Source organism: Lepidochelys kempii, chromosome 27, assembly GCF_965140265.1.
Source record: "Lepidochelys kempii isolate rLepKem1 chromosome 27, rLepKem1.hap2, whole genome shotgun sequence".
Taxonomy (NCBI): Eukaryota; Metazoa; Chordata; order Testudines; family Cheloniidae; genus Lepidochelys; species Lepidochelys kempii.
Genome location: NC_133282.1, coordinates 3,508,587 through 3,533,639, shown reverse-complemented (window position 1 = coordinate 3,533,639; position 25,053 = coordinate 3,508,587). Strand labels below are relative to the sequence as shown.

The 25,053-nt window shown below is 48.3% G+C and overlaps 1 protein-coding gene across 1 annotated transcript in view; it reads right to left on the bottom strand.

The window, feature by feature from the left end:
• SCN4A (sodium voltage-gated channel alpha subunit 4) overlaps positions 1-25,053 on the bottom strand; it is a 108,376-nt gene that overhangs the window by 31,530 nt on the left and 51,793 nt on the right. Inside the window, exons 14-15 of the mRNA XM_073326359.1 lie at positions 24,321-24,677; positions 13,065-13,490 (exon numbers count right to left, since the gene is read on the bottom strand). Coding sequence (XP_073182460.1) covers positions 13,065-13,490; positions 24,321-24,677 — 783 coding nt within the window. The remainder of the gene's footprint in view (positions 1-13,064; positions 13,491-24,320; positions 24,678-25,053) is intronic.

Here is a 25,053-nt window from a genome sequence, read left to right as displayed (position 1 = left end):
ACTCCCACAGCACCTCCAGCCCCCGATCCCCAGAGAGACCCCCAAATCACAGAGACCTTAAACCCCAGAGAATCATAGAATCATAGAATCTAGAATATCAAGGTTGGAAGGGACCTCAGGAGGTCATCTAGTCCAACCCCCTGCTCAAAGCAGGACCGATCCCCGACTAAATCATCCCAGACAGGGCTTTGTCAAGCCTGACCTTAAAAACTTCTAGGGAAGGAGATTCCACCACCTCCCTAGGTAACACATTCCAGTGTTTCACCACCCTCCTAGTGAAAAAGCTTTTCCTAATATCCAACCTAAATCTCCCCTACTGTAACTTGAGACCATTACTCCTTGTTCTGTCATCTGCTACCACTGAGAACAGTCTAGAGCCATCCTCTTTGGAACCCCCTTTCAGGTAGTCGAAAGCAGCTGTCAAATCCCCCCTCATTCTTCTCTTCTGAAGACTAAACATCCCCAATTCCCTCAGCCTCTCCTCATAACTCATGTATTCCAGTCCCCTAATCATTTTTGTTGCCCTCCGCTGGACTCTTTCCAATTTTTCCACATCCTTCTTGTAGTGTGGGGCTCAAAACTGGACACAGTTCTCCAGATGAGGCCTCACCTATGTCGAATAGAGGGGAACGATCACGTCCCTCAATCTGCTCGCTATGCCCCTACCTATACATCCCAAAATGCCATTGGCCTTCTTGGCAACATACTCATATTCAACTCGTCCACTGTCACCCCTAGGTCCTTTTCTGCAGAACTGCTGCCTAGCCATTCAGTCCCTAGTCTGTAGCGGTGCATTGGATTCTACCGTCCTAAGTGCAGGACTCTGCACTTGTCCTTGTTGAACCTCATCAGATTTCTTTTGGCCCAATCCTCCAATTTGTCTAGGTCCCTCTATATCCTATCCCTACCCTCCAGCATATCTACCACTCCTCCTAGTTTAGTATCATCTGCAAATTTGCTGAGAGTGCAATCCACACCATCCTCCAGATCATTTATGAAGATATTGAACAAAACTGGCATACTGTTAGAACAACGCTTAGAACAATGCTGACTTAGAACAACGCTTCCTCAGCTCTCGTCCCCTAACGCCCCTACTCTACTTGCGCTACATTGATGACATCTTCATCATCTGGACCCATGGAAAAGAAGCCCTTGAGGAATTCCACCATGATTTCAACAATTTCCATCCCACCATCAACCTCAGCCTGGACCATTGCACACAAGAGATCCACTTCCCGGACACTATCGTGCTAATAAGTGATGGTCACATAAACACCACCCTATACCAGAAACCTATTGACCACTATACTTACTTACATGCTTCCAGCTTTCATCCAGATCACACCACACGATCCATTGTCTACAGCCAAGCTCTGCGATACAACCGCATTTGCTCCAACCCCTCAGACAGAGACAAACACCTACAAGATCTCTGTCAAGCATTCTTACAAGTACAATACCCACCTCCTGAAGTGAAGAAACAGATTGACAGAGCCAAAAGGGTACTCAGAAGTCACCTACTACAGGACAGGCCCAACAAAGAAAGTAACAGAACGCCACTAGCCGTCACCTTCAGCCCCCAACTAAAACCTCTCCAACGCATCATCAAGGATCTACAACCTATCCTGAAGGACGACCCATCACTCGCACAGATCTTGGGAGATAGGCCAGTCCTTGCTTACAGACAGCCCCCCAACCTGAAGCAAATACTCACCAGCAACCACACACCACATAACAAAAACACTAACCCAGGAACCTATCCTTGCAACAAAGCCCATTGCCAACGGTGTCCACATATCTATTCAGGGGACACCATCACAGGGCCTAATAACATCAGCCACACTATCAGAGGCTCGTTCACCTGCACATCCACCAATGTGATATATGCCATCATGTGCCAGCAATGCCCCTCTGCCATGTACATTGGTCAAACTGGACAGTCTCTACGTAAAAGAATAAATGGACACAAATCAGGCGTCAAGAATTATAACGTTCAAACACCAGTTGGAGAACACTTCAATCTCTTTGGTCACTCGATTACAGACCTAAAAGTCACAATATTACAACAAAAAAACTTCAAAAACAGACTCCAATGAGAGACTGCTGAATTGGAATTAATTTGCAAACTGGACACCATTAAATTAGGCTTGAATAAAGACTGGGAGTGGATGGGTCATTACACAAAGTAAAACTATTTCCTCATGTTTATTTTTCTCCCCTACTGTTCCTCACACATTCTTGTCAACTGATGAAAATGGCCCACCTTGATTATCACTACAAAAGGTTTTTTTCTCTCCTGCTGGTAATAGCTCATCTTAACTGATCACTCTCATTACAGTGTGTATGGTAACACCCATTGGTTCATGTTCTCTGTGTATATAAAATCGTCCTACTGTATTTTCCACTGCATGCATCCGATGAAGTGCGCTGTAGCCCATGAAAGCTTATGCTCAAATAAATTGGTTAGTCTCTAAGGTGCCACAAGTACTCCTGTTCTTTTTGCGGATACAGACTAACACGGCTGCTACTCTGAAACCTGTTGCTGATGTGATGTGTTTATCAAAGAACTTGTGAATTGTCTGTGTCAGGTGTGTGAAAATTTAAATCGGCCGGGTTATCACAGGCCCCCCCCCCCGCTTTGTCCAGGCCACGTTAAGCACTGGGGAGCCGGGATCTACCATGGAGCCAGAGCAAGGGGGATATTGATGGAGCACAACCCTGAAAAGGATTCCTTACAGAAATGGTCACTATCTGCCACCGCCCAGCTCATGTGGGCAGACCTTAGTCCAATCCTTTATCCTATTCCTACCCCAGCTTGACATGTTTGTTTAACGGGGGGAGCAGCTCTGTGGGGCCCGTCTTGCCTCCATCCCCCCCAGGTTCATTAGCTTGGCATCAGATGCTGGAAGAAAACAAGCCCCAGCATCCAGCCAGTTACAAGAGATTCCAATTCTCCAGGTGAAATCCTGGCTCCATTGAAGTCAATGGCAAAGCTACCAGTGACTTCAAGGGGGACTTCATCTGGAACCTTTATCTCTGGGCCAGTGTCTGTGTGACTCTCGGCATGGCCCAAGCTTCTCAGAAAGCCTAGCAGGAATGTGGGAACCTCCCTGCTGGGTATGGCATGTGGCTGCCAATGACAGAATTACCCATGGAGCATCCCTGTTTCATGGGTCTCACAAGTGCCAGGGACACTCGGCAGTAGCTGCACACCTGAAGCATGTTCTTGCCCAGAGATTCGGCTCCCAGCTCTGCAGCAGTGAGCAGTCAAAGAGCAGGCTGCAAGTGAGAGACTCAGAGGAAGTGTCTCTGATATCTGGGCCTGGGGAGCTCTTTGCACCCAGCTCCTGGCTGCACCTACAGGATCAGCACCTAGTGTACTGCTGGCTGGAGAAACTTCACTGGAACTACAGTCCATGGGAGTGTGTGGGTCCATTGAAATGGAAACGCATCACGAAATCAGGTTGCTTCCATGGGAATCTTGTTTTGGGGCAAAACGGGCAGTGTGGCGGGAGTTCAACAAGGTTGAAACGTCCCATTTTGTCATTTTTCATTTTGAAACAGATCTGCATTTCCGCTTTCTTATTTGGTATTATATTGTAAGTTTACACGTAATATAAAATTTACAAAAAAGTCAAAAGCAAAAGGAAATGTTTCAATCGACTGGAACAAATTTCTTTTTTCCAGAGTTTTTCTTTGCAGAACATTTTGAAATGTCTGGTTTTCATTCCCATCCGGAATGAACCCAAATTTTGAAATCCTCTGCGAAATGAACTTTCCATCCTACTTCTCTGTCTGAAGCCACGAGACTAATTAAAGGCTTAGAAAATGTGCCCTCCCTTCAGTGATAGATTCATGGAGCTCAATCTATGTAGTTTAACAATGAGAAGGTTAAGGGGTGCCATGATCACAGTTTGTAAGTATCTACATGGGAACAAATATTTAATACCGGGCTCTTCAGTCTAGCAGAGAAATGTCTGACACAATCCAATGGCTGGAAGTTGAAGCTGGACAAATTCAGACTGGAAATTGAGCATACATTTTTAACACTGGGAGTAATTAACCATTGGAACAATTTTCCGAGGGTCACGGTGGATTCTTCATCACTGATAATTTTAAATTGAGATGGGATGTTTTCTAACAGATCTGCTCTAGTGAGTATTTTGGGGATGTCCTGTATTATGGGGGAGGTCAGATTAGGTATTCACAATGGCGCCTTCTGGCCTTAGAATCTATGAATCTCTGAGGTTTACTCCTATCCTCTTGGTTACACTCACCTGTAAATTGTGCACCAGACCAGCAAGCGCCAAGACTGATCTCAGGGCTTGTCTACACAACAGGTTACAGCCCAGGGTGTGAATCTATAGCACACCAGTTTGCCATGCAGTGATGTCCCACTTGGACATTGCTACAGGGCAGTGAACGTCCCAGAAGCCGGAGTGGCTACAGCAGTGGCCAGGGGACATTACTGAGCAGCAAGCTGGAGTGCTGTCGAGTCACACCCTGGCTTGCTGCACTGTACCTTCCTGAGGGACGTGGCTAACACTGCAGAGAAGCAACAACTGCAAATGAACACAGCGAAGGAACTGGGCAGTGATCTGGGGTGTGAGCTGAAGTCAAATGAAACATTTTGCTTAACCTGAAGCAATTTTTTTCAGACATTTCAGAATTGCCAGTGACCTGGAAAATCCGTGATTCACCCACCTGCACATCTCACTGCTCTGGCAAAGCCGCTGTAAGCCCCTCGGAGGCCTGCTACACAGGTGTGAACATTTAATCGACCTAGCTGTATCCATCAGGGGTATGAAATGTGGTTAGGTTGATATAACCCCCGCTGTAGATGCAGTTAGATGGGCAGCAGAATTCTCGGAGAGGTGGATTACCAACCCCTCGTGTCAACGTAGGACGCAGCTGCACTGTGGCATGGCAGCGCTGCAGCTGTCCCCTGACTCTCCAAGCTGCACACGTTGTAGCTGTTCACTCTCTTGACATAGGCAAACGCCTCCGCAGCACTGATCAGTCCAGTAGCTTTTCTCCCTGCACAGATATGGTGGCCCAAATGCAGTGCTCCAGGAAAGCAGTCCTCGTTATGATCTGGCAGACTGGTATTATTTCTAGAGCTGTCAAGCTATTAAAAAAATTAATCGTGATTAATCACGCTGTTAAACAATAATAGAATACCATTTATTTCAATATTTTTGGATGTTTTCTACATTTTCAAATATATTGATTTCAGTTACAACACAGAATACAAAGTGTACAGTGCTCACTTTATATTTATTTTTTATTAGAAATATTTGCACTGTAAAAAACAAAAGAAATAGTGTTCTTCAATTCATCTAATACAAGTACTGTAGTGCAATCTCTTTATCATGAAAGTTGAACTTATACATGTAGAATTATGCACAAAAACTGTGTTCAAAAATAAAACAATGTAAAACTTTACAGCCTCCAAGTCCACTCAGTCCTATTTCTTGTTCAGCCAATCGCTGAGACAAACAAGTTTGTTTACATTTGCAGGCGATAATGCTTCCCACTTCTTGTTTGCTTTGTCATCTGAAAGTGAGAACAGGTGTTCACACGGCACTTTTGTAGACGACGTTGCAAGATATTCATGTGCCAGATACGCTAAAGATTCATATGTGCCTTCATATTTCAACCACCATTCCAGAGGACGTGCATCCATGCTGATGACGGGTTCTGGTTGATAACAATTCAAAGTAGAGCGGACCGATGCATGTTCATTTTCATCATCTGAGTCAGATGCCACCAGCAGAAGGTTGATTTTCTTATTTGATGATTCAGGTTCTGTAGTTTCCGCATCAGAGTGTTGCTCGTTTAAGACTTCTGAAAGCATGTTCCACATCTTTCAGATTGTCAGGCTCAATGAGTAGTGATCAATGGCTCCATGTCTAGTTGGCAGCTGGTACCAAGTGGAGTGCCCCAGGGGTCGGTCCTGGGGCCGGTTTTGTTCAACATCTTTATTAATGATCTGGATGATGGGATTAATTGCACCCTCAGCAAATTCGCAGATGACACTAAGCTGGGGGAGAGGTAGATACTATGGAGGGTAGGGATAGGGACCAGAGGGACCTAGACAAATTGGAGGACTGGGCCAAAAGAAATCTGATGAGGTTCCACAAGGACAAGTGCAGAGTCCTGCACTTAGGACGGAAGAATCCCACGCACTGCTACAGGCTGAGGACTGACAGGCTAAGTAGCTGTTCTGCAGAAAAGGACCTAGGGGTGACAGTGGATGAGAAGCTGGATATGAGTCAGCAGTGTGCCCTTGTTGCCAAGGAGGCCAACGGCATATTGGGCTGCATTAGTAGGAGTATTGCCAGCAGATCGAGGGAAGTGATTATTCCCCTCTATTTGGCATTGGTGAGGCCACACCTGGAGTATTGCATCCAGTTTTGGTGCCCCCACTACAGAAGGGATGTGGACAAATTGGAGAGAGTCCAGCGGAGGGCAACAAAAATAATTAGGGGGCTGGGGCACATGATTTATGAGGAGAGGCTAAGGGACCTGGGCTTATTTAGTCTGCAGAAGAGAAGAGTGATGGGGGTGTGGCGGGGTAGTCCCCCCGCCATGCCTTGAAGGGCTTAAAACAACCCTGGGAGAGGGCTGAGAGGGAAAAAGCTGGGCTGTTTGGGAAAACAGCCACAGCTGTATCCTGTGTAATTAGGGCCCAGCTGGCCCTTATAAGAGGGCAGTGGGCCAGAAGGAGACAGACACTCTCTCTAGGTACATGGAGAGAGCAGGACCTGGCTGCCTGGGAAGCTGAGGAGGGTACCTGGGAGCTGGGGAGCTCCAGCCTAGCAGAGCCCCAGGCTGCAGGCCGAGGTAAAGGCCCATGAAAGGGTACTAAGGCTGCAGAGAAACAGCCCAGACCTACATGGAGGCAGCTGGTCCGAACCCCCTTGCTGATGATGAGTGGTACAGACTGCAGTCTGCCCCAGGAAGCGGGGGCTAGACGATGACTGACAGTAGCCACTGAGGCAAGGGAGGGATAGGGGGTTGGGGGTTCCCCTGGGGAGGGGAGACCCAGATGGAGGGAGTACTGCCAGGGGGCAGAACCCTAAGCTAGAAGGGCACCGGGGTCCGGGAGGCGCACAAGGCCAGCGGCAGGCGAGACGCTGACTGGCAGAGGGCGCTCCTGGCTGAAAAGAGCAAATTCCCTGGACAACTAGCGGTAGGTGCCGCAGCAGTGAGTTGTCGCCCTGCGACAGGGGGTTCCAAAGAGGATGGAGCTCAGCTGTTCTCAGTGGTGGCAGATGACAGAACAAGAAGCAATGGTCTCAAGTTGCAGTGGGGGAGGTCTAGGTTGGATATTAGGAAACACTATTTCATTAGAAGGGTGTTGAAGCACTGGAATGCATTACCTAGGGAGGTGGTGGAATCTCCATCCTTAGTGGTTTTTAAGGCCCAGCTTGACGAAGCCCTGGCTGGGATGATTTATTTGGGATTGGTCCTGCTTTGAGCAGGGGATTGGACTAGATGACCTCCTGAGGTCTCTTCCAACCCTAATATTCTATGTTTCTATGATTCTATCTCATCCCTCTCAGATTTTGGAAGGCACTTCATATTTTTAAACCTTGGTTAAAAGTGCTGTAGCTATCTTTAGAAATCTCACATTGGTATCTTCCTTGCATTTTGTCAAATCTGCCGTGGAAGTGTTCTTAAAACGAACAACATGTCCTGGGTCATCATCCAAGACTGCTATAGCGTGAATTACGTGGCAGAATGCAGGTAAAACAGCAGGAGACATACAATTCTCCCCCAAGGAGTTGAGTCACAAATTTAATTAATGTATTACTTTTTAATGAGCATCATCAGCATGGAAGCATGTCCTCTGGAATGGCAGTTAAAGCTTAGAGGCATAAAAATGTTTAGCATATTTGGTACGTAAATACCTTTCAATGCTGGCTACAAAAGTGCCATGCGAAAGCCTGTGCTCACTTTCAGGTGACATTGTGAATAAGAAGCAGGCAGCATTATCTCCCGAAAATGTAAACAAACTTTTTTGTCTTAGTGATTGGCTGAACAAGAAGTAGGACTGAGTGGAAATTAGGCTCTAAAGTTTTACATTGTTTTGTTTTTTGAGTGCAGTTATGTAACCAAAAAAAATCTAAATTTGTAAATTGCACTTTCACGATAAAGAGATTGCACTACAGTACTTGTATGAGGTGAATTGAAAAATACTATTTCTTTTGTTTATCATTTTTACAGTGCAAATATTTGTAATCAGAAATAATAATATAAAGTGAGCACTGTACTCTTGGTATTCTGTGTTGTAACTGAAATAAATATTTTTGAAAATGTAGAAGAACATCCAAAATATTTAATAAATTTCAATTGGTATTCTATTGTTTAACAGTGCGATTAAAACTGTGATTAATTGTGATTAATTTTTTTAATCGCGATTGATTTTTTGAGTTAATTGCATGCATTAACTGTGATTAATCGACAGCCCTAACAATTTCCCCTGGGCTTGTTTATTAGACTCATTTTCATGCAGGCTCAAATCTTACAGGGTTTTTTCCTTGCGTGTCTCTCAGTTGTAATGTTACTGCAGCCCACGTGATTCCCTGTGTCGCACTCGCTGACAGTGCCTTCTAGGGCATTAGCCAGCAGCACAGACATCAGAAACCTTGTGAGTTTTAACTCTAAGATGCATCGTTTAATGTTTACCCATGTTAAACTCCCTTCGCTTTGTCCCAGGCCCCCCCACCCAATGCCATGAGAGCCTGGCTGCAGCTGATCCTTTCTAAGGTATTAACAGTGGATCCAATTTTAGTGGCGTCAGCAAATTTCACCATGTTCCCCCAAGTCATTTATAATCGAATTGGAAAGCTACAGCCCTGGCACTGACTCTGCAGCCGCCCACTGGTATCTGCTGATATCAACAACGACCTGATATCCTTTCAACCAGGTAGCTCTCGGGTTTATATCCCTGTACTCCCCAGCAGCAGGGGTTCTCTGTGTATTAGTTAAACCACACTGTCTACAGCATGCCATAATCACAGTCTATAAGTATTTACACGAGGAACAAATATTTAACAATGGGCTCTTCAGTCTAGCAGAGGAAGGTCTAACATGACCCCATGGCTGAAAGTTGAAGCTAGACAGATTCAGACTGGAGATAAGGTATATGTTTTTACCAGGGAGGGTCATTGGCCACTGTAGCTATTTACCAAGGGTCAGGGTGGATTCTCCATCACTGACAATATTTAAATCAAGATGGGATGTTTTTCTAAAAAACCTGCTCTAGTTCAAACAGCAGTTATTTCAGGGAAGTTCTCTGGCTGTGTTGTACAGGAGGCCAGACTGTGTGATCACCGTGGCCCCTTCTATGAATTTCCATTTGAAACCCATTTCCTTAGGAAGTCCCACGAGACTGCAGTTTATAAGAGATCAAGAGTCTGACTTGGAGCATGGGGGTTCCTGGGCTTATATGAGCCAGGAGCTCACACAGGAAAAAGGTTTGTCAAGGAGTCCAGGAGGAATTACCCAGCGTGTGGAAGGGCCCAGGAGGGAGTTAGGATGAGAAGTGATGGGGAAAGGAAAGAAGGGAACATGTTGATCATCCCCAAGGGGTGGAAGCCCCCTGTGCTGCAACGTTAAAAAGAAGCCGGCACCAAGCCAGGGGGAACTGACTGTGCCCTTGGCTCTCACAGCTCCCGCAGGAGCCATGCTGCCAGGGGCTCCATGCAGCCCCACATCACAGAGGGGTGAGCAGCACAAAGGGCTGAGGAGGGCAGGGGAAGAAATTGTTGGAGGCTGGATGAGCATGGAATGAGGCAAGGTCTAGCGGAAAAAACAGTCTGTGATCATGCAATTAACGAGTGTCTCGTGGTGTCTCCGCACAAGAGGGACGAATGAAAGTAGCACAAGCAGCCTTAATTCTGTCATTTACTAATTTCTGAGTGCTCGACATTGCATTTTTAACATAGGGCATTTGTGTTTTAATGTCATTTCCTAAGTTTTTAAAAAAGTAAACGGAATAAACAGAAATTTCATTCTGCAGAACTACGCTGTTACCAGTGTAAGTAGTCATCAGGGCTAGAACTTTTAGACCCACAGTGGAGACCTCCAGCATTCAAACTAATGGAATGACCGGTAGCAGTAGAAGGCTGTTATCCTCTGTGGACCAGCCACTGCAGGAGGATGAGACACATGTTTTGTCAGAGGGTTTCACAACTACTGGCTGACACCAGAGGACTGCTGGGACTCAGGGATACTGGGTTTGATTCCAGGTTCTGAAGAGGAGTATGCTCTAGTGGTGTTAGACCTTTCTGCCCATGCTCCCTGCCCTTTCCTCCTCATCTGCTCCTATTCCTGCTCCTTATCCCTCTGCCTTAAAGAGAAAGCTGCTTCTTCCTTCACCTCCATGCTGCCAGGGCACCAGCTGGAGCAGTAACTTGGAGAGCCTTCCTTCGCTCAGTTTCAGTGGATCAACAACTTCCAGCAGCCTGGAGGACCAACTGCGCATTAAGTCCTGCTAAGCCCCTGCAGCCCTGGAACGGAGCATGCTCAGTCACTTGGTGGGGATGGCACATGTGCAGTCCACTCATATCAAGGAGGCGTGAGGGGCTGGAGCATGCTCAGTGTGGAAGGAATGTTTGGAAAATGTAGCTGCCAAACTCTAAGAAACCATTAGTGAACGTGTGCTTACTGTATTTGTCAGGGGCTTATCACTTGGCGAAATGTAGGCTGATTTTCATCGGGATGGCAAAAGGCATCTCCCTTTACCAAATTTCAAGTCCTTGCTCCAAAGCACGGGGGCCCTGGACCTCCTCAATGAAACAGTTGTAAGGATTTTTTAACATAGACAAACCAATGTATTAGTCCCTAATCTTATTCTTGGAAATGGCTGAAGATTTTTTTTTTGCTGAACTGTTCCAGAATAACTCCTCCTGAGGCGTATGCATGGAAAACTTGAGGCCCAGCATGGAAAACTTGAGTCAGAAAGGTCACATTTTGGAACAGTTAGAAGTATCTGAAAACAGGGTCTTCTTACAGCACGCGTCAGGCAACTTCGACCAACTGCTCCTATAATGAGAGTCCTGTGGCCAAATCCCAGGTCATTGCCTATCACATGGAGAACTTCTTCGTTGGTGTTTTAGGGCTGAGAAAAGAGGAATTTTTCCCTATGAACAACAATTGGGAGAAAAAATAAGGCCATCTGGAGGCAGCTTTGCCTTTGTCGTGAATGGAGTTAAGAGGCTGGAGATAGACGGGTATGGTGGAGTGTGCCCGTAGAGAGGACATTAGCTGAGAGCTGCTATATTCCAGCAGTTCTCCTCTGCTGCTGTAGAGGGTGCAACCTCTACTGGACAATTTTTTCCACCTTATTGTACCTAAAAAGGGGAACGACCTGCCAAATACCTGATTAGGGGGATGGAACGGCTTCCGTATGAGGAGAGATTAATAAGACTGGGACTTTTCAGCTTGGAAAAGAGGCGACTAAGGGGGGATATAATAGAGGTCTATAAAATCATGAGTGGTGTAGAGAAAGTAAATAAGGAAGTGTTATTTACTCCTTCTCATAATACAAGAACAAGGGGCCACCAAATGAGATTAATAGGTAGCAGGTTTAAAACAAACACAAGAAAGTATTTTTTCACGCAACGCACTGTCAACCTCTGGAACTCCTTGCCAGAGGGTGTTGTGAAGGCCAATACTATAACGGGGTTCAAAAGGGAGCTAGATAGATTCATGGAAGATAGGTCCATCAATGGCTATTAGCCAGGATGGGAAGGAATGGTGTCCCTAGCCTCTGTTTGCCAGAAGCTGGGCGTGGATCACTTTATGATAACCTGTCTGTTCATTCCCTTTGGGGCACCTGCCATTGGCCATTGTTAGAGGACAGGATACTGGGCTTGAAGGACCTTTGGTCTGACCCAGTATGTCCATTCTTATATTATGTTCTTAAACTGCCCCCATCCCAAAACAGGATGTCGGGATAAACCTTCCTTCCACTCACCACTGTCTTTCATCCTTCCGACTTCTACTGACGTGGGTTTGACCCAAGTACCAGTGGACTCCCAGTTGCAGACGCACTGGCATAAATAGATCACCTAATCAGACATGCAGAATACTGTGCAAGTGTATTGCTATGTTCCTATGATGCACTCATCCCTGCGGGATCTGGGATCATGCAACACTAGAGCCGTGGCTTTCACAGCATAAAGCACAGCTCATTTTCCCACAGGGAGATGAAACAAATGAAAGAAGAAGGAGACAACAAGGGAGCAGATGTTTCCATGTGGTTTTAGTCTAGGACATTAACCACTGCAGAGACATGTACTCCCTGCTCCCATCCCCACCCCAGACAGCAGAGCCAGAGACAGCCAGGTGTTGCCATCACACAGAATGTACCTTTGGCCAGAAATGGCTCATACTCAGGGCTGCGTAGCTCTGTCAGTTAGGGGCGATATTTTTTTGCTGATATCATTATGCTGGTAAAAGCCCGCTTGTAGATGTAGTTATCCTGGGATAATGGTGCTTATACTTCGATAGCTTAGGCCAGATCTACACTACACAGTGACTTTTACAGAGAGAATTTCAGCCAAATGGTGACTAGCCATTGTTGAGTATACCAGTGGGACAAAGGTCCTGGCCAAATGCTCCTCTTCTGTGTGCTTATCTGAGTGGAGGAGGGGGCCCAGCTGGGGGCTGGCGAGAGGGGGGAGGTTTGGTTTGCAGTCTGCAGCATGATTCCTCCCTCTCACACCACCCCATGGCTGCCACTTAATGCTCAAAATGCAGGAAGAGTAAAGAGTTGCCTGGGGCAACTGCAATGATTTAGCAAACCTAGTGCATCTGCTCCTTTGTCTGCAGCACAGACCAATCGATTCAATTGACATCCCGGCTTGGGCAACTAAACGTGCATGCAATTCCCATCAGGCTTGTCGCGGCAGCCCCAGAAAACAATCCTGCGACATGGAATGCAAATCCCACTCCGGTCCCCTTTCCCTTGAATGGGAGTGCTGGACAACAGAACATGGCCCATTAGCATCCGTGAGGCTGGCTGGCTAAAGCAAAGACTGGTTGCCTACCTTGGTGTCTTCTGTGTCTGACTGAGTGCTTGTTTCTTCATCGTAGAGGTCCGACTCCTCAGAGGCAATTGGCACTTGGACAGTCAGGTTGGGGTTGTTAATGAAATTCATGTGGTCCAGCTCATCCACAAACTGCTCTTTCCCAGCTACTCCATCCATATACTCTGACTTGGAATCCTGGCCCGAATCCATGTGGTTTAGCACATAGTTGTCTTTCTTATTATCCTCTTGTTCCTCGGCCGGCTCTCTCTTCTCCTTCCACTGCAGGTGAAGTAGTGTGAGGACAGTTCTCTTTACAAAGTCAATTGCCCTGGTGATCCTGCCAATAGCAATCTGCAAATTGTTCAACTCGCCATCATCATCAGAAGCCGCAAGGCTATCGGCGCTGAAGGAGCTCAGCAGCAAAGCTAAGAAAAGGTTCAGGACCTGGAGGGGACAAAAGCAAACATCAGGTCTAGTGTCAGACATGAGCACAGTCCTAGGGTCTAGATCAGGTGGGGGATCTCCATATTTTCCTTGGTGTGGACGACACCTTACTAAGACAGAATCTCATATGGACACCACCCCTCCCATTTGTGACTGTGTGGACCTGACCCTCCCATCCACATAACATCCTTGTGGTCCTGACAGCTGTTGCTCCCCTCTGGAGGAGTCGCAGTAGGAAAGTGTTGATCCATTAGTAAGGGAAGCTCTCACTGCTTGGTTGACCCAGGTGATCAGCACCCAGGTCTGAGCACCCGGTGAGCCTCGCCCAGGAGTGAGCATCCCTGCTGCAAAGTGACGTGCCCTTCCTTGGCAGAGGCACCCTGGAGTCTTTCCCACACAGGTCTGCCCATTGCGGGAGAACTTTTGTCTGTCCGGGGGGGATTTTCCCCTGTGTCCTGACTGCAAAGCGTGTGGGTTTGAGCCTGAGTTAAAGCAGAGCCCAGGTTAACTGCGCTGCGCGGATACAGCTTCAGTATCTTTAATGCAACACAGTGTGTTATTGCTTCTGTAAAAAGGTCTGTCACCCCGTCGCATCCTGGTGTTCTGTGCTGCTATTTCATCTCCATTCCCACCTTTTCTGCCCCTGCTCTCCCCTGCCTGGTCTGTTCCCAGAGCTGGCCCACTAGGCCTGGTGCCCTTCTTCCCATGTTCCCCTGGACATGCTGCCCAGCTGCCTCATTCCTTCCTCCCCTGCTGGTGGCCCCAATTTCTCTTTCTCCTGCTTGGTTCCATCTGCCTTTCCACCCCACAGGCTCTTCTCTGCAGTGAAGAGCCTGGAGAGCTGTAGAAGCAGCAGGAGATGAAGGGAGAAGAACCAGCACCATGTGACCAGACAGCTCTCCACAGACCACTGGCTGCATGTCTAACACTGACAGACCCCGGTCGTCGGCGGGTGGGATTGAACCTGGGACCTCTGGAGCTTAGTGCGTGAGCCTCTACAGCATGAGAACAAGGCTGGAAAACAAACTCATTAATCTCTGGTTTCAGAGTAGCAGCCATGTTAGTCTGTATTCGCAAAAAGGAGTACTTGTGGCAACTTCTCTAAGGTGCCACAAGTACTCCTTTTCTTTTCTCATTAATCTCTCTAAGTGATCTTGGCCCCACTAGAGGGGACATAACGCCACAGCCGGGAGGTGTGTGGGTTACACTGGCACCACGCTTTGGCTCCCTCCTTAGCCAGCAGAAGTAACATAGGCCCTGAGTCAACCAGGCACCTAAGCATGTGTCTGACATTCAGTATGTGAGTGGTTCACTATTTCACTAGGACTATTCACAGAGTTGTAGCAGGGTCACCAGCTCTCATGATTTTATCGTGATTCTCACGATATTTGGTGGGGTATTTTTATAACTCTCCAGCTTCTGGATCACGTGGTTACATGGGAACCTTGGCTTTTATTTCAGTGAAAATGAGCTTCTAGCCCTCATAGCTACAGAGAAAAGCTTCAAAATGTAGCCCGGGTGCCTCCACTGAGCATTTTCACGCCCTCAGTGAGTACGAACAACTTACTTTTCATTTGTTGTTTGCAATGTTGTTGTAGCTGTGTCGGTCCCAGGATACGAGAGAGTCAAGGTGGGTGAGGTAATAGCTTTTATTGGACCAACTTCTGTTGGTGAAAGAGAGAAGCTTTTGAGATGCACAGAGCTCTTCTTTGCTGTCTCTTTCACCAACAGAAGTTGGTCCAATAAAAGATATTACAATATGCACCTTGAATCTCTTTTAATTGTTTGTAATACAAGCTGAGATTCTTGTGGACTCACATGACTCCAGAAGCTGGAGCCTACAAAACCAAACCAATAGCATGAGACTCATGATAACTCAACGTGGGAGAGTTGGTGATGCTGCAGTGCTCAAGGACCATCCGTGGTCATCCATGGGAGACTGAAAGTGTGAGAGTTTTCAAAACAGGCAACTGTTGCATGAACCTTTTGGTGCAAAGAGGTTTTTCCTTGCACTGGGCACAGAATCATCCAATTCCTGCATTCATCTATTTCTTTATGGATCTGCACTATTGTCAACCCCTAGCATTCAAAAATCCCGAGGTAAGCTAATGGGAGCATGCTCCCTGACTTCCCACCATCCCTGTCTTGACTCAGCACCCTTGGGTGGAGTTTTGGGGGCAGATGAGCCGTGTCCCAGGCCCTAATCTAATGGAGATTGCTCCCCTCCGCACTGCACAGTGGTGAAGGGCATGGGGTCCTGCACATGGACCCTCTCATGGGATGCCCTGCCTCAGTCCCCTATTGCACTGGCTGCATTCCCACCATTGTCTTCGCTCCAGAGGATGCCCCATTGCACAAAAAGCTAATTGGTCCAACAACAGATTTTGCATCAGTAGTGTGCTTGGGGCTAAATCCAGCGACTCGGCCCCGCCCCAGAGAAAGGCCGGCCTCGCCGCACAATGGGAGCGGCTGGTGCTTTACAGGGTACAGCAGCATTGCCCAGGACGTGAAATGCATTTGCTGTGAAAAACTGACCCCTCCAGTCCAGCCCCCACAGCTGTTGATGTTTGTGCCTCCCGGTGCCAGAAGCACATTTGAGAAGGGAATTAGCTGCTATTCAAGGTCACTGCTGTTTTCACATGGCTCATGCCATATGACTTAAACAGAGTCTTTAAATAAATCCCTGGGACCATACCAGTTTAATACTCACGTTAAGTACCAATTACAGCTAATCATTTCTGTTGCCGTTGTCTCCGGAGTGTTTTGGCAGGAGTTGATTATCTTGTCACCTGAGTGACTTCCTCCCTTCCCCCTTTAATAATGCCAAAGGAAATGCCCAAAGTGTCATTACTAGTAAAGGACGACTGGCCATGGCATTATCTAGGGGGAGGGCTCCATAAATATACATCATTGTAGCCAGAACGCTTAGGCCATCACCTGGTTTATGCTCCAGGAAACTGAAACCCAGTACTGGTCTGATTTCCCTATGCAGAGAGGAGGCAAAGCAGCTGGACCCAGTGGGGGGACATGGAAGTGGACCCAGGCTACTCCCCTTTACCTGGGACTCTGCAGAAGTGTCTGCTAGAGCTCTGTGGGCTGTTGTGGGTCTTAAGGGCGGAGCAGTCACCCTCTGAGACTTGGTGTCCCACGGGAAATCAGGTTGGTTGCTAGTGGGGCTCCAGTGTGAGCACTCTGCAATCCTGGGGAAGAGGCCCCCTGCCCCCTCTTCATGCAGTGATAAGTCACAAACCCAGTGAATCAAAATTCAGAATGTTATCCTGCCCCTTAGGGGGAGGGGGAATTATAGCGCATGGCCTTCAGTCATCCTACACCCCGTGTATGGGAGATCTGGGGGGGTATAAGGAGTGAGCTCAGGTGATGATCAGTGACCAGAAACTGACGACAGAAGAAGAGCAGGAACCAGGGTACGGGGCGAACCACACACATACATTGACAGGGCCACATTTTCAAAGGCAGCCCCTCCGTTTGCAGCTACAGTTTTGCCTGATCAAATTGTGTGATGTCCAAAACCCCAGAGTCGGTGGGCAAGCAGCCATCACACACACCCCTACCTACGGCACCCCGTCAATAGGGACGTGTTCCAGCAGGAAGTACAGGTGGAGCCCCCTTGAAAATGTGGCTCTAAAATTGGCGTCACTCCTGCCAGGGGCCATGCTGGGGTGGTCTGGCAACGCTGGGTTAGGGCTCCAGCGCTCTAAACACACGTCTCTACAGCAGATGTTCCTGGAGGCGCCTCACGAGGGCTCTGAATTAGTCTCAGTCTGGGCTGTGTTCTGATAAACGGATGCACCAGAAAGACGTGCTCAGTAAATGCTGCTGGGGAGGAAGGCTCTACCAGCGGGCAATGTGGGAGTGTGAATGCATTAGTCCTGCAGCTGGGGGCACTACTGGGGTTACAATGGCGCTGGGCCCACATGCAGAAGGGGCCCCAGCACCTGGACCCCCCACACTCCACCTGCGCTCTGCCCCGAGGCCCTGCCCTTGCTTGGCCTCTTCCCCCCAAAGTCCTGCCCATCGCTCGCTCCTCTCCACCCCTCCCTGGTGTGTGAGCAGCAGCCGGGCCTCAGAGGGGAAGAGGCCTAACGGGGGCGAGGCCGCAGGGCAGCGTGGGGGGCATGGCCACAGAAGATTAATCTGGCCCTGGCCGGGGGGGGAGGGGCAGGGCAGCCGAACAGGAAAACATTAGGGTTAGGGCAGATGTGTCTTCCTAAAAGCCATGACACTGCAGCCCCTCCCCTGCCTCCAGCACTGCCCTCTGCAGCGTCAGCACCCAGGCCTGATGGAGCTCGTTACGCATCTCACACCCTGTCTCGCACTGGGGCTGCGCCTGGCCTGGAACCTGAGCTGTGACTTTCCATCCTGGAGGTGAGCTCAGCCACACTGACAGAGCCTGGAGCTGCCAACTTCACTGGCCTCTGTGGCCTTCTGCCCTCTTATACCAGGGCTGAATTTGGCCCCCGGGGAGCTGTGGAGGCCCCGGGGTGGCAGGAACATCTTTAGCGACGCCCACAGGGTGCCATGACGCAGAAGGAGATGCAGTCAGCTCTCCCCTAGATAGTTTTCAACGTGAATTCCAACAGGCTTACACAACTCTGACAAGTAATAGAAGCAATTAGACAAGCCACCAGGATGCCTGCTGCTGCCTTGCTCCTTTGGAGGAGAGAACAGGACCCACGCAGCCAGGAAAATAACTTTCAAAGCCAGTGAGTAGAAGGGGACCAAGGATAGAAAGGATTTCACACTTCCCTGGAACTTAGGGGTTACATCTGCAATTTGGGCCCTGGTATCAGGGCAGCGAGTAGCTCGGTCATTGAGGGAGGTAAACGGGGGTGGAGGCGATGCAGGGGGGCAATGCAGAGGGGCGATGCAGGGGGGCGAAGGCTGCACGGCTCCCGTGTGGAAATCCAACAGAAGGGGGCACTGTGGAGAGGAGGAGAATGAGGGGAAATACAGGGTGTATCAGGGAAGTGTCAGGATTTGTCATGTGGATGAGGGCGGGGAGGAGAGTAGATGACATTTCTGTGCTAATTGGTTTTTTACCAAAAATGAAACTTCAGGTCGAATTCGGTGACTAGTTTCAGCCAAAACAAAATGGAAAAACCTGTAAATGTCCAAACGAAACATTTCAACATGTCACTTCGGAAAGCCGTTTCGTTTCAGTGTTGACCTACATTTCATTTAAAAACATTGCAAACATTTCAAACCCTTTGAAAATTAAATGAAATGGTTCATTCAACCCTACAGTAAATCATTTTGGGTTTTCGTTTAGGCCCAAAAAACCAAAAATGTGTCATTTTGGTTTGATCCAGAATGCCTTTTAAAAAAATCCATTTCCGTTCCCCTAGTGAGCGAGAAAAGGCAGAACTCGCCCAGCTTGAAAGCGGAGGTTTCATTGCAGAACTGGCAGGGAAGGCAAAGGTATCTAGTGCCTCAGGGGGGATGGTGAAGCTGTATAGAATATGGGCGACCATTTATAATACTATCAATACCAAATTGCAATGACTCTTATACCAGATATGCCACGTAAGGTATCCGTGGAAAAGATATGATTTCCTAAACATGATAACCTTGTTTATATGTAAGACAGCGCTATGATTGCTCAGAGCTCCAGTATGAAACGGAAGAAAAGCCTGTTGAGAGTCTTTGGGTTAAGTTTAGAGGCAAGAGCAACAAGGGCAATGTCGTGGTGGGCATCTGCTATAGACCACCAGACCAGGAGGATGACATAGACAGGACTTTCTTCGGACAACTAACAGAAGTTTCCAGACCGCAGGCCCTGGTTCTCATGCGGGACTTCAATCACCCTGACATCTGCTGGGAGAGCAATACAGCAATGCACAGACAATCCAGGAAGCTTTTGGAGAGTGTTGGGGATGACTTCCCGGTGCGAGTGCTAGAGGAAACAACTAGGGGCCATGCTCCTCTTGACCTGCTGCTCACAAACAGGGAAGAATTGGTAGGGGAAGTAGAAGTGGGTGGCAACCTGGGCAGCAGCGATCATGAGATGGTCGAGTTCAGGATCCTGACAAAAGGAAGAAAGGAGAACTGCAGAATATAGACCCTGGACTTCACAAAAGCAGACTTTGACTCCCTCAGGGAACTGATGGGCAGGATCCCCTGGGAAAATAAAATGACGGGGCAAGGAGTCCAGGAGAGCTGGCTGTATTTTAAAGAAGCCTTATTGTGGGCACAGGAACAAACCATCCTGATGTGCAGAAAGAATAGCAAATATGACAGGCAACCATCTTGGCTTAATAGTGAAATCTTCTGTGAGCTTAAACAGAAAAAGGAAGCTTACAAGACGAGGAAACTTGGACAGATGACTAGGGAGGAGTATAAAAATATTGCTCAAGCATGCAGGGGTGTAATCAGGAAGGCCAAAGCACAACCGGAGTTGCAGCTAGCAAGGGATGTGAAGGGTAACAAGAAGGGTTTCTACAGGTATGTTAGCAACAAGAAGGTGGTCAGGGAAAGTGTGGGACCCTTACTGAATGGGGGAGGCAACCTAGTGACAGATGATGTGGAAAAAGCTGAAGTACTCAATGCTTTTTTTGCCTCGGTCTTCACAGACAAGGCCAGCTCCCAGACTGCTGCACTGGGCAGCACACCATGGGGAGGAGGTGACCAGCCCTCTGTGGAGAAAGAAGTGGTTCGGGACTATTTAGAAAAGCTGGATGAGCACAAGTCCATGGGGCCGAATGTGCTGCATCCGAGAGTGCTAAAGGAGTTGGCGGATGTGATTGCAGAGTCATTGGCCACTAGCGTTGAAAACTTGTGGCTATCGGGGGACGTCCTGGACGATTGAAAAAAAGCAAATATAGTGCCCATCATTAAAAAAGAGAAGAAGGATAATCCAGGGAACTACAGACCGGTCAGCCTCACCTCAGTCCCTGGAAAAATCATGGAGCAGGTCCTCAAGGAATCCATTTTGAAGCACTTGGAGGAGAGGAAGGTGATCAGGAACAGTCAACATGGATTAACTAAGGGCAAGTCATGCCTGACTAACCTGATTGCCTTCTATGATGAGATAACTGTCTCTGTGGATATGGGGAAAATTGTGGACATGATATATCTTGACTTTAGAAAAGCTTTTGATACGATCTCCCACAGTATTCTTGCCAGCAAGTTAAAAAAGTATGGATTGGATGAATGGACTATAAGATAGATAGAAAGCTGGCTATATCGTCAAGCTCAATTGTTAGTGATCAATGGCTCGATGTCTAGTTGGCAGCCAGTATCAAGTGGAGTTCCCCAGGAGTTAGTCCTGGGGGTGGTTTTGTTCAAGATCTTCATTAATGATCTGGATGATAGGATGAATTGCACCCTCAGCAAGTTCCCAGATGACACTAAACTGGGGGGGAGAAGTAGATATGCTGAAAGTAGGGATAGGGTTTAGAGTGACCTAGACAAATTGGAGGATTGGGCCAAAAGAAATCTGATGAGGTTCAACAAGGACAAGTGCAGAGTCCTGCACTTAGGATGGAAGAATCAGTCCCATGCACTGCTTCAGACTAGGGACTGACTGGCTAAGTGTCAGTCCTGCAGAAAAGGTCCTGGGGATTACAGTGGATGAGAAGCTGGATATGAGTCAACAGTGTGCCCTTGTTGCCAAGAAGGCTAACGGCATAACCTGCATTAATAGGAGCATTGCTAGCAGATCGAGGGAAGTGATTATTCTCCTCTGTTTGGCACTGTGAGACCACATCTGGAGTATTGCGTCCAGTTTTGGGCCCCCCACTACAGAAAAGATGTGGACGAACTGGAGAGAGTCCAGTGGAGGGCAACAAAAATTATTATGGGACTGGGGCACATGACTTACAAGATGAGGCTAAGGGAATTGGGCTTATTTAGTCTGCAGAAGAGAAGAGTGAGGGGGGATTTGATAGCAGCCTTCAACTACCTGAAGGGGGGTTCCAAAGAGAATGGAGCTCGGCTATTCTCAGTGGTGGCAAACAACAGAACAAGAAACAATGGTCTCAAGTTGAAGTTGGGGAGGTTTAGGTTGGATATTAGGAAAAACTCTTTCCCTGTGAGGGTGCTGAAGCACTGGAATGGGTTCCATAGAAAGGTGGTGGAATCTCCATCCTTAGAGGTTTTTAAGGCCCAGCTTGCTAAAGCCCTGGCTGGGATGATTTAGTTGGGGTTGGTCCTGCTTTGAGCAGGGGGTTGGACTAGATGACCTCCTGAGGCCTCTTCCAACCCTAATGTTCTACGATTCTATGACCCTATATGCACGTATCATCTCTGTACCGCGAGTTATAAATATGTGTGGTATATTGATATCTCAAACTTGTGCTGAGCAGCTGGGTGGCACCCACAGACAGATTGGCATCAGCAGTATCCAGCCTGTTTGATAGCCCATCAGGGGAAATCAGCTGTACAATGAACCCATTGAGAGAAGCCAGGGGCTATGCCTATGAGTCAGCAGGACATGCCCATGACTGCATGTGCTCTTCCATGCCATGTGCTGAGCTTGTGTTTGGGACAAAGGATGCACAAGCCACATGACAATTGGCAAAGGATATAAAAAGGCAGTTGCATCACCTCCATTTCATCTTCAATCCTGCTTCTTAGCTCTGGAGTAACTTCTCTGCAAACTGAAGCTTTGAATGAAGGACTGACAGACCTATCCAAGCTGTGGATATGTTCCAGAGGGCCTTTACAAGCCAGCAAACTCACCAATGCTGCTAAGAACCTGATATGTGGACTCTGAAGTCATATGTATGTATCTGATTGCTTGACTATTTAACAACTCTCTTCTCATTCTTTTCTTTTATAATAAAACCTTTAGTTTTAGATACTAAAGGCTTGGCGGGCAGCGTGGTAGTTTGGGTAAGATCCAAACCAATTTGCTGATTGCGAGCCAGAGACTTGAATGTAATAAAGGGGGCTGTGTGATTTTTTGATACCCAGTGTGGGGGATCAGGGGCACTGCCTGTGACTGGTTGGTGAATTTAACTACAGTGTTAACCACTAGTTTTGGGGGAATGAGCTCTCCTTTTTTTGCAGCCTGCCTTGGCCTTGGCCTTTCCAGTGTGGGCTACCCTAAGCACCTTGGGTCACAGGGATATCACAGAGTTTACGGCCACAAGGGACCACCAGATTATCCAGTCTAACCTCCTATACATCACAGGCCAGTGACACCGCCCAGCATCTGCATGCTGAACCCAGCAACCGAAATTAAACCAAAGTATCACAGTCCACTGGAGACTAAGCTAGCGTGTGCCCTAATCAGAGAATAGAAGGGATGGAGGTGGGCCAATGCTGAAGGCCGCTGCAGTGGCAGGAAACTGATGAAGTGAGCTACACCAAGAGGATACAATCCAGGCCTAGCTTTCAGGCACAGCACCCGCCTGCCATATGACGTGCCCAGCAGCTTGAGAGAGCGTTTAGAGCAGATGGAGCCTCCATTGCTTTTGCTAGAGGAGAGGCTGGGAAACGGCCAAAATGAAACATCCAGGCTGGATGGAACCAGGAACCTCAGTGCCCTACCAGAAGAGGGATGGTCTGGGAAGGCCCAGCTTGGTGAAGATGGGCAGAAAGAGACCACCCAGGGCAAAGGGCTCGGTGGAAATAGACACGGGGATGCACACTCATCTGCCTCATCACAAGGGGTCACAAAAAGGGGCAGGAAGGCCTGGAAATTCACCTGGAAGGTGAAGCGGGGAGGGAAGAGCTGCTCATGGGATGTTCTTTTCTGCCTCAGAGTCCACGTCCAGCCACCCTTGCCCCAAAGTCCACCATCCACCCGCAACGAAAACAGACTAGACAACTCCCCAGTCCTAGCTGTTGTGCACACACCCAGCTGTTGGATGGGGGGGTGCCAGCAAGCTCTCAGGCCCCTTCCAGCGCTTTTTCCTATCCGTATGTGGACTGAATCCAGGTGCTCTGAGACACAGCCTCTCCCCGTGTGCCGCCCCTGAAGCTCTGTTCAGCGTGGACATGGAGATCAACAGAGCCCGGGGCAAACCGGAGGAGGTTGGATGCAGGGCATTCCTTGGACTGTGGAATCCGCTGCTGGTCCTGAACAGCTGAGCCAGAGTCCTGCTCCCAGGGGATGATGCCCCAAACTCCTGCCTTAGATTCCAAGGCCAGAAGGGACTGCTGTGATCACCCTGTATAGCCTAGGCCAGGGGACTGCCCCAGAATACATTCCTAGAGCAGATCTTCTAGAAAAGCATCCAGTCTTGAGACTGCCACGCCCCTTCACCCACAAGCCAACACTGCAACATGGCTCCAATCAAGTGCTGCTAGATATAAACAGCCTGGAGCACAGGGCAGGAGTTGGGTGATGTGGTCCAGTGGGGTGGGCATGAGATGGAGGCCTAAGTTCTATTCCTGGTTCTTTCTGTGGGACGTTGGCAAGTCATGTCTCCCTGTGCCTTAGCTTTCCCTCTCTTTGTTTGGTTTGTAAATTCTTCAAAGCAGGGACTGTCTCTTGCTCTGTGTTTGTACAGCAGCTAGCACAATAGGGCCTAAACCTCAGCTGGTGCCCGTATGGGCTACTGTAAGATAAGTAATGCAGGACTGATGTACTTCTGTAGTGGGGCACAGATCCTGTAGGGATGGCGCCTTGGATATGTTTATCCTAATAGCAATACTAACTGATGGCTGGGCAGCTAGCGGGTGAGGAGCCGAGAGTGAGTGTGTGATGGCTCAGGTGTCTTCCCTACATGGATTTCAGATAAGAACATAGGAACATAAGAACAGCCATAGTAGGTCAGACCAAAGGTCCATCTAACCCAGTATCCATTGCTCCCCCTTTGGTCCCATTTTATCAACTGATGCTACCACGACCCAGCGACTCACCACGAGGTTCCCGATGACCATGACCATCAAGAAGACAATGAGGCACATGGGCTGGCCAGCCACCTCCATGCAGTCCCACATGGTCTCGATCCACTCCCCACACAGGATGCGGAAGATGATGAGGAAGGCGTGGAAGAAGTCGTACATGTGCCAGCGGGGCAGCGTGCAGTCCTGAGAGATCTTGCACACGTACTCCTTATAGCTCTTCCCAAACAGCTGCATGCCCACCACAGCAAAGATGAAGACGATGATGGCCAGTACCAGGGTGAGGTTTCCCAGAGCGCCCACAGAGTTGCCAATGATCTTTATCAGCATGTTGAGGGTCGGCCAGGACTTGGCAAGCTTGAAAACTCTCAGCTGCAAGGAGGTGGAAACAGAAACCTCGATTGGCCTGTGGAACTCATTGCCACAAGATATCACTGACATTAAGAGGATGCAGGATTCTGAGTGACAGCATTCAGATAGTATCCAGAGTGAGAGTAGTAAATACTAGGAACATAAGTGTTTTGGAAGGGGTATGAAACTTCCAGCTTCCACGCCTAACCCAACCTCAAACCATTGCGGGTTAGGAGGAAACTGTCATGGGGCAGATAGCTAACTACCTTCTGCACGGCTTCCTGCATCTTTCTCTATAGCTTCGGGTGCTGGCCTCTGACAGAGACAGGACATTGGGCTGGACTGACCTTGGCTCTGATCCAGCCTAGCTGTTCCTATATTGGTTCAGAGGGAATGC